General features: G+C 38.4%; 1 protein-coding gene across 1 annotated transcript; it reads right to left on the minus strand.

The window, feature by feature from the left end:
* Nucleotides 1-531: 531 nt before the first annotated feature.
* On the minus strand, nt 532-7,012 carry LOC128634966 (uncharacterized). The gene is made up of 4 exons (XM_053685942.1): nt 6,006-7,012; nt 5,847-5,921; nt 5,715-5,762; nt 532-5,596 (listed from the first exon to the last, which is right to left on the minus strand). Exon 4 carries the CDS (start codon nt 5,339-5,341, stop codon nt 806-808), a length of 4,536 nt encoding a protein of 1,511 aa, XP_053541917.1. The 5' UTR covers nt 5,342-5,596; nt 5,715-5,762; nt 5,847-5,921; nt 6,006-7,012; the 3' UTR covers nt 532-805.
* Between the last annotated feature and the right edge of the window lie 2,345 nt (nt 7,013-9,357).

Consider the following 9,357-nt stretch of genomic DNA (forward strand, 5'->3'; position numbering starts at 1 on the left):
GGGATGGAGACCTGTGTAATGAATTCAGCAACGGTAGGGTTTTTTTCAATCGCTCAGACATTTGTTGTCGATACTTTAAAGTTTTTTCTTCTTCTTCGGAACATACACAACCGGTTTCTCCCCCGGAAACAACCCTGAACGGAGACGAAGTTCTTCTGGCGTTTGTGCTTTCAGGTCAACAAATAAATACCCGTAAGGTCTAGAGACGGCATCGAAAAAGCATTCTAAAAAATACTTGCTGTTACCCGGATACATTTGACGAGCCAGTATGCTGATCTGTAATTTATCTCTAGGGTTTTTAAAAAGAACCATGTAGTTGGTGTTCAGGTTGATTGTTCTACTGGTCTTTCCTTGAAAAAACAAGTTTTGAACGAGGTAGATGACGCTCAGATTTCTGTGGTGTGTGTATTTTGTAAAAGCCTTTTCTACTTCGTCATTTTTACTGGCGGTTTCCATCAAGTCATCGATTACCAACAAGTTTTTTTTATTTGGAGGAAATAGTTCGTCATCACACAAAGAATCAGGTATTCCTTGAAGAAAAATTATTTTTATTCTGGTCAATAATTCATCGTACAGAGGCTGCCAACACGTATAACACCAGACAATGTTTTCCGGAACAACCGACATTGCCTCTTTACAGTTTTCCAACAGCATTTTGATAAAAAAAGATTTTCCACTATTACTCGGTCCACATACGATACATGAAAAGGGAAGTTGCATCCTAGCGTCAAAAGCAGTCACGTTCATATTTTCCTTTACAAAACACATCAACAGAAACTATACACACCTATATACAAGAATAGTCTTAATAGCCGTAAGGGAGAGTTGTAAAATCAGATAATAAAACACGCTTATCGTACACAACCCTGAACCTTTTCAACTGTGATTTGTTTCTCAAATGAAACCCCTTTTTATCTCTCACGATTTGGTTATGCGTGGTTACGAGATGACCTGTATGATCCGGATTTTTCACTCGCTCGTCCACCAGTTCTGTTAGTGATTTCAAATTGACAATTTCAGAATTGATATAATTTAAAGTAATGCCTTTAGCTTTCATGGTTGTTTTTCCTTTCATGGTTTTGTAACCGTAGGTTTTAGGACCTGCGCTTACAAATTCCACGATTTGATCGCCATCATCTAGTTCGCTGGTAAGTCCACCCAAGTAATCGCTTAAGGGTGGCATCCAGTCACCTTCCTTACTTTTAAAAATGACGCTATCTGTGTCTGTGTACAAACAACGCTGATCCAATCGATCCATCAAATTGTACAGCTCAAGCCTAGCGTACGCTGTAGTGAAAATGCCGATGAATACATTAGCGTTTAGCGGTTTAATCAATCTCTCGTCTGCGTAACGCCACTGTACCATCGCCACCTCCTCATTCAAAAAAGAGAACTGACTCACATTATAAATATCGGAGAACATGAACTGTAAAAACTCGGCAGGATCTCGAATTAAGGTCGTGTTAGATCTGTCTGGTCTTTGACACATCTTACCCCACAACGAGTTTAGTGCGAGTTTAGCCACGGATCTTTTGGCAGGATTAACAGTGATAAATTTCGGATCCAACGTAATCCCTTCGTTCTCCTCATATTTGCGAATGTACTCACGTTTAGATGATTCATCAACGACCCAGGACGGATAACCTGAACTTTCCTGTTTGGTCTTGAGGAACATTTTAATATATCTCGTAAAAAGCTTATCAGACCTTTTAGGAAAGTGCCACACTTCAAACACTTTTAGAATTTTGTAACCTTTTTCGACGGCTTTCTCAATTTCGATAGATGCCCATGTTCCGATAAGAGCTCTCTCCTGAGCCGTATGATCGCAATGTTTTAACTGATGTTCGGCACACGTTCTACATAGAGGAAAGAGGAGTTTGCTTTTTACACGAAATGGTAGAACAGGTGCCCACAGACCCCTAGGTGGTAATACCTTTGCTTTAATGATACCGAAGTAATTTTTCAGAGGTTGAAAGTCACGATAAATGATGATAGGGTGATCGATCGGGTATGTCTTTGTCTTATTTACGAATGGGTAAAGCGATGTAAAGTCGAAATAATCGATTCTCTCACCGGGTTGAGCTACATAATGCAAGTTTAACGCGTTTGTTCGACCGCCGTAAAGAGCATCTCGAGGGTTTAAACGCTCAGGAAAGTCAAAGTCTTTTAGAAAATTTTGCACGAGATTGTCGTTTTTCTTCATTTCATTCCACTCGTGTTCCCACATCAGAGTGACTTGCAAATTGAGAGTGTCTTGCAAATTCTTAATTCTCTCCATCGATTTTTGACGGATATCTCCGAAGGTTGCGTTTGATTTGGTAAGAGGATGCGGGGTCATTGAGGGAAAACACTTTTCACAGCCGTGATAAAAACACCCAAGAAACTCAAAAACCTTACGGTTTTCCCCTTCCTCACAGTAACCATCTACGTAATAGTTACCGAACCTGACTTCACCTTCGTTCAACGCGTGGCGAATGGGTAGGTTTTGCGTTTTTGAAACATATTCGAGCCATTGTATGGAAGGTGTTGAGAAAGATTTCTGAGTGGTGATGTAATTATCAAGAGGCGGAATAGCTAAAGTGTCTTTACGCAGGAAGTTGGTTCTAAAGATTTTCATGCACACAGATGCGATCGTTATGCATTTAAAAGGATCGACCTTTGTACTATCCAGAATTTCTTGTCTGAAAGCTATACAACCCTTTCTCAAAATTTCTACATCGTTCACACAGTATTCCGCCATCTCTTTCTTGAAATCAAACACTTTGTCAGAAACCGTTCTGTACCACTTAAAGAATTCTGCTCTATCCTTAGGCATCATGCCATCTACACCGTAAAACTTAGGGTCAGGATACAGTCCTACGTAATCCTGATGTTCTACGGTGTTCCAGAAATGGGGAAAATAGCCTTTCTTGCTTTCCGAAAAACCCATGGCTTTTGGGATGCTACTCAATTTCATGGGTAAGAACGATAGACTATCAATGTAGGACTGACGAAACGCGGTATCGATGAAACACAAAATTTTACCGCCTTGTGCTATGATTTCGGGTGTGATTCCTTCTTTCACTAAATGGTTTAACAGAAGGTATGAATCGAACCCTCTAGCGTTATGGGCTATAAACTTGTATCCGTGGTATGCATTACACCGAAACTTTTTAAAGAAGGCACTGACGCAATCATCCCCTTCAGCCACCCACTCCTCACCCTTAAAATCAATACAGCATATGAAATTAGCTACATGTGTTCCTGTTTCCTGCCTAGTCTCGAAATCGTAAAACACATAATCCGTATTTTCGCTTTCTTTCCTGGCCCTCTGTATAAAACATCTATGCTCGATATCCTCATCGAGTTTTTGGCCACAGAGTATGCATTTCGAATGGGCACATACGTGATTCTCTCGATTAGAAGGTTTATCCCTTATCACACGTTTACATTTACCGCAGTAGAATCCCGTTTCACACATAGAATATTCGCCTTTGTGCGATTGAATCTTTGCTTTATGCCTCTCAAAACAGTATTGGGAGCTACACAGTCTCTGACACTCTGGACATTTAGTAACATTCTTAGGGTGTTTGTAACAATCGGGGTCGTGACAAACGTTGCAGCTATAAGCACATTTATGCTTCCATAAAACGTCAAACCCCGAATGGCAGAAATGACAAACATGACTCGTTCCTAAAAGTCCGTTGATACTTTTAACCCCGTAATAGTGGTTGTCATGTAAAAACAAGTAAATGGTTTTTTCGTGGGGAGTCTTGCTAGTTTGAAAGAAAGAGTATCCGGCTTTGCTAGCAGAACAGTGTACGATTACGATTTTGCAATTCAAATGTCTCTCAAATCTCGGTACGTCAGCGAAGCTGACCGCGGTGTTTACGGATAATCCCACATCGTGTTGTAATTTTCTAGCGATTTGTTCGGTTTCAAAATCATTTTTTTCACGATTCAAAAGTTGGCTAACACACAAGGCGAAGCACATGTTGTCTCTGTTGTGAAAAATGTATAGATGCTGCATTTTCTTCTGCAAGGTTTCTGATTTGAATATATGGCCTATTTTCCTTCTAATTCCACCGCCCCGAGGTGGTCGAACGATTTGGACGACTATTTCAAGGGTATTATCGGTAAAAATTTCACGTTTACTCTGAATTGCATTTTCGAGCATGGTCAGAAAAGAACCTAAATCGATGACACCATTGTCTAATTGAACGCGTGACGAAACATTGATCGTATCACCTCTAATTTCAACGGTGACTACATCCTTGGCAGAAATTAAATTGTTAGCGATTTCAATCGCGCTGTTTAAAATCTCTAAAACATAATTATAAAAATCTGCAAAGCTGTCAACGTTCGCGATAGAAGAAAAATTCACTCTTCTCCTAATCTCAGTGTTGTTGAATCTTTCCCTATTAATTATTCTAATATTAGGATCTAATCCATCACCCTCTTGCTCTACTTGGATATCGGGCGAGTTTTCCATCTGAGAATCTTGGGTATCGGGCGAATGTGTGTTTTCCATTTGAGAATCTTGGGTATTAGGTGAGTGTATGTTTTCCATTGGGCGGTTGCGTTCATTATCGTTTTCTGAATTTTGTGCAATATTGTCAGGGTTTTCGATTAAGTTAACAAGACCGTCATTTATCCTCATAAGACTTTGATTAAGTTCGTGTATCATATCATGAGAAGATAACGGACTAGGTTCCTGAGCGTTTTCTGGAGTCGAGACGATATTCTGAACGGTAGGTAATGACATATTTTCATTGATTTGATTCACCACGTCTATTAAACATGGATTTATCTGCAAAGATTCTCTTTGTTCGATTAGGTTATTTTGTAACTCTAACAGACATTGATTTAATTCGAAAAATATGTCGTGCGACGTGACCGGCGTACTTGATACAGTTTGACTGGAAATTCGTCTGGGGTTTTCATTTTGAGTATTGCTCTGTTCTGACGATCTTAAATTTTCATTCAACTGATTGACTGCATCGATTAGATCAGGGTTTATTTGTACTGAATGACCGTGTTCATTTAGGTTATTATGTAACTCTAACAGACATTGATTTAATTCAGAAAATATATCAATCGGCGTTACCGTTGTGTTTGATACGACGTGATTTGGACTCTGATTAGGTCTCTCACTAACGACTTGGTGTGACGGTATTAAACTTTCGTTCAGCCTGTTGATCGCTTCAGTTAAATATGGGTTCAGGGGTGTGTGCGAATCATTTGAAAATCTCTGGTTTCCGTCATAAAAGAAATCATGCGATAATGGAGAATTTTCGGTTCTCTTTTTTTTAATCTCCATATCCGAACTGCATTTCAGTCGTTTCTGCGCCATATCTATCATACAATTTTCTAATCAACTTTATGCTCACTGAGAGACATCTATTCACATTTTCAAGCGTGCTGTACAGTAATGGGATAAAATCTGTACCTCGACCAGATTCAAGTGTATAATCAATCTGTCCAAAGTTTTCCAATAAATCAGTCTTTGCTTCGAAGAATTCACGCCACACTGCGCAGATCTGTTGTAGTTCGATGTCTTGTTGAATGTCGGTTTCCGAGATGATTTCCTCTTGGTCTTCTATTGTAGCACTCGTATCTATAAGTCACAGAACATGTTAAAGATCTTTTATTTATTTTATTTATTTATTTATTTATTTATTTATTTATTTATTTTTTGTGCTGTGTAAATAGAAGGTAAATATACTACAACTCACCTGAAATATCTCCGTCGTAATCACTGTTAGACACGTTTCCCTCAAATTCTGAATATGATACAAACAATGTTATATTCACGTATGAAGGACTTTTACAGCATGAAACATTCACAATTTTATGTTTTGACTTACGTGTGGAACTCAGATTCAAAAGGTCCTGAGTGGTTGTTTCGGGAATCTCATCATCAGAAATAATCACCAAGCTGTCTATAAAACAGTAAAACATACTTTTAATAACTTAACATTCTCATTTAGATCACTACATAGATCTAAGAGACAAATTTTAATTACCTATACACTAGAAACAGATGAGCTTAACTCGGTCTTGCACTGTAATATAAATGTAATGAATATTTACAATTTAGATAAAGTATCGTACCAGATTACATAATGACCAGATAAGTATGATGATTTTTGTACTCAGAAAGATTAGTTCTGAGTTTATATCAATATCATTGCCTACTGGATAATTACATAAACATTGTATTTCAATTTATATTTAACTATTAATTGAATAAAATACAAATTTTTACCTGCCGAGAAATCCATGGGGTCTGGAAATTCTGTTGAACTTTGCCGATGTTCAAACTTTCGAAGTAGTGAAGAACTGACTCTGGAAATTCGGTCGAACCTTTTCCGCTGTTAAAACTTTCGAAGTGCTCGACTTTATAAACAGGTTCGTATGCATTCGAGTGTGTGTGTGTGTGTGTGTGTGGGGGTGTGTTTGTGCTCGGGAATGCATCAGAACGGGTGTTTTACGTTGTTGACCTTTTGACCTAGGCCTAACTCAGAGTGCTTCATATTCTACGTGAAAGGAAAAGATCGTGTGTTCCCGGGACCGAGAACTTGAAAAGCAAAACGGTTCCTTTTTCTGCATCGAAAAAAAAAAACCCGGCTGTACATTCGTTTGACATTACCCAATATTGAATCTTTTCATGTTCTAACATTTTTTCTATTCTTCCCAAAAAAGGGTGAGCTTTTTTCGGCGCGTTAGGACAAACATCAGCCATGTTGTAAGATCGCACACGTTGTTCTAAGTACAGAGTATTATAAAGCCTAGAGGGATGCTCGACTTTTATAAGCAGGTTCGTATGCATGCGTTTGTCTGTACATGCACGTGTGTGTTTGTGTGTGTGTGTGTTTGTGTGTGTGTGTGTGTGTGTGTGTGTGTGGGTGTGTGTGTGTGATATTTTTGTTTGAATGTGGGATACACATGGCCGTACCAGGTATGGTCACGATTTGGATGTGAACCAGATTTAACAAAACTATATATATTCTTATGACCTACCACAGAGAGCTTCATATTCTATGTGAAGAGGAAAAACATGACTTCTGCAGTTTCAACTGAAAAAAGAATAAAAAAGCAAATCAAACACTACATCATAATCTGTGGGGGAAAATATCAGGTGTGATCTGAGTTTATAATCTTGGGAGATCGTTTTACTAAGCTAAATTGTATTAACAATGCTAGTTAGTATGCTGGCTAACCAAATATTGGGTTTATCAGTGTTTTCCAACACTGCAACAGTCCCCGGTCCATTCAACTGTACTTAATGTGGACTAAGCAATGTATTTCAGCAGACTGAATCATGCACTTGGAAAAAATATTGTAGCAGAGCCGATACACCTATGAAGAAGAAAAAAAAAACTGGCCATATTTCAGTTTTCTAAAGATGACCAAAGGTCCTCCTTTGTGGTTTATCCAATCAAATGTATTTATGTAAATTTATGTAAATTTTCAGACCAGACACTAACAACATAGCTAGAGACATTAGGTCAAATGTTTTCCCAGACTTTCGTAGATTTTGAATTGTTTTGACCCTCTCTGGTCTGATTATCAAACCAACAATATGGCTTCCTTAAAAAAAAGTTGACAATGAAAACAATGTTTAAAGAAGTACAGTATATGGATATTTTCACTGTGGGGCAAATTCAAAGCACTTTTCTTATCTATTTTATGGTCCATGGTGTTAGTCAAAAATGGTAATGTGAAGTGTTGCTATGAAACAAAACATAACACCCTCAAATTGTCAAATTTATATCCATAAACGTCATTTTGTTCCAATGTATACAAGCTATATAGAGGAGTGACAATAAAAACCCACTTGACTTGACTTGATAAACTAATCATTAATAGTTAAATATTAAAAGATAACTGTTGCTTAGTACTTTTGTAAGCAAGGTATTGTGTGTCTGGACCTTGCAAATTTTAGTTGAATACTGCCACATTACAGCATTAATTTTTTTGGACGTTTTCCAAGCAACGTTTGCTTTCCATTGAGCCCAAACATAACTCAAAGCAGAATGGAACGGCCTGTCCATTATCCTGACCTTTATTTGATAATGCTGCTGTAAGAGCATTTGAACTGAAAGGTTAGACAGAGAAGTGTCCAAACAGCCCCACAAACCACTAGGATGTCCTACAGGAGAAACAGCAGAGCATATCTGGACAAAGAGTTCTTATGAAAGAGAGTGTGCAGCAGTTCCGGCTACTAATGGACTTTTTACAAACTTATAGTCAAAGTGCATTCATTTTCAGTAAGTGGGTTGTACTGGTCAGGGTTGTGATGGATCTGGAGTCTATCCAAAACACACAGACACAATTTAGTGTAGCTAGTCCACCATAATATACACTTATTTCTTTATTTAGCTGATGGTTTGGCTCCACTCTGGTTTGGCTGTCTGCATCTCTGCAAAGTTCTTCTGACTGATCACTGTTATCCTATGATGAATCATTTCTATCTAGATGGGTGTGGCCTCTTCCAGGATCACTCTGCCCCATCCACGGGAAACAAGGGCTCTCAGAAAGGTTTGATAAGGTTGAAAATAATGTCAATCAAATGCTATAGCCTTCACAATCACCTGATCACAATCCAAATGAACACCTATGGGAGATTTTGGACTGCAGTGTTAGACAGTGAATGGACGGTGTTCATTGCACCAGTATACTTCTAGAGCCTTGTAGAATCACTGCCAAGATGCATTGAAGATGTTCTGGCAGCTCATGACACCTTACAAAGACTATGTTTTGCTTTAATTTGTCACCCATCTGTGCATATATTATCACCCAGGGAACACACAGCATCCAGCTCCTCTTCTTGAAAAAAAAAAAGGTGTTACTATGGAAACAGGGAAACGGATGCAGCACCCATCCATTGCTCTGTTGAGGCATTAGTAATGGGGTTGGTTAAGATGCAAAACAAAGCTATGTAAAATCTAATGACAAATAAGGATAAAAATTGTACAGGATGAGTGTGGATCCATAAACACTATTTCCCACCCATAGGCTTCCACCCATAGGCTTAGGGATGAAATATACTGTATTATATCATACATACAAACCATACAAATCTCATTGTACTTGTCTGATGACGATAAAGGATAATAAGATATGCTCCATTATACAACAGTTAGTTCTGTTCCACAAATATGATTGGACGAGTGACATTCCAACAGTGCATATATATTTAGTATAACCCCACTGGGGCTGTCTGGTGAAGATAAAAATTAAAAAGGGAAGCCAATTTCATTGGCTGCAGCTTTAACGGGAATGTACAAATCAATTTGAGCTAGCTACCCAGCTAGCCAACATGACAAGCTGCTTCTATTGGGCTATCATTGGGCCACTGTATCAGTTGTATCC

The sequence above is a fragment of the Ictalurus punctatus genome, chromosome 14 (assembly GCF_001660625.3).
Source record: "Ictalurus punctatus breed USDA103 chromosome 14, Coco_2.0, whole genome shotgun sequence".
In the NCBI taxonomy this organism is placed as follows: domain Eukaryota; kingdom Metazoa; phylum Chordata; class Actinopteri; order Siluriformes; family Ictaluridae; genus Ictalurus; species Ictalurus punctatus.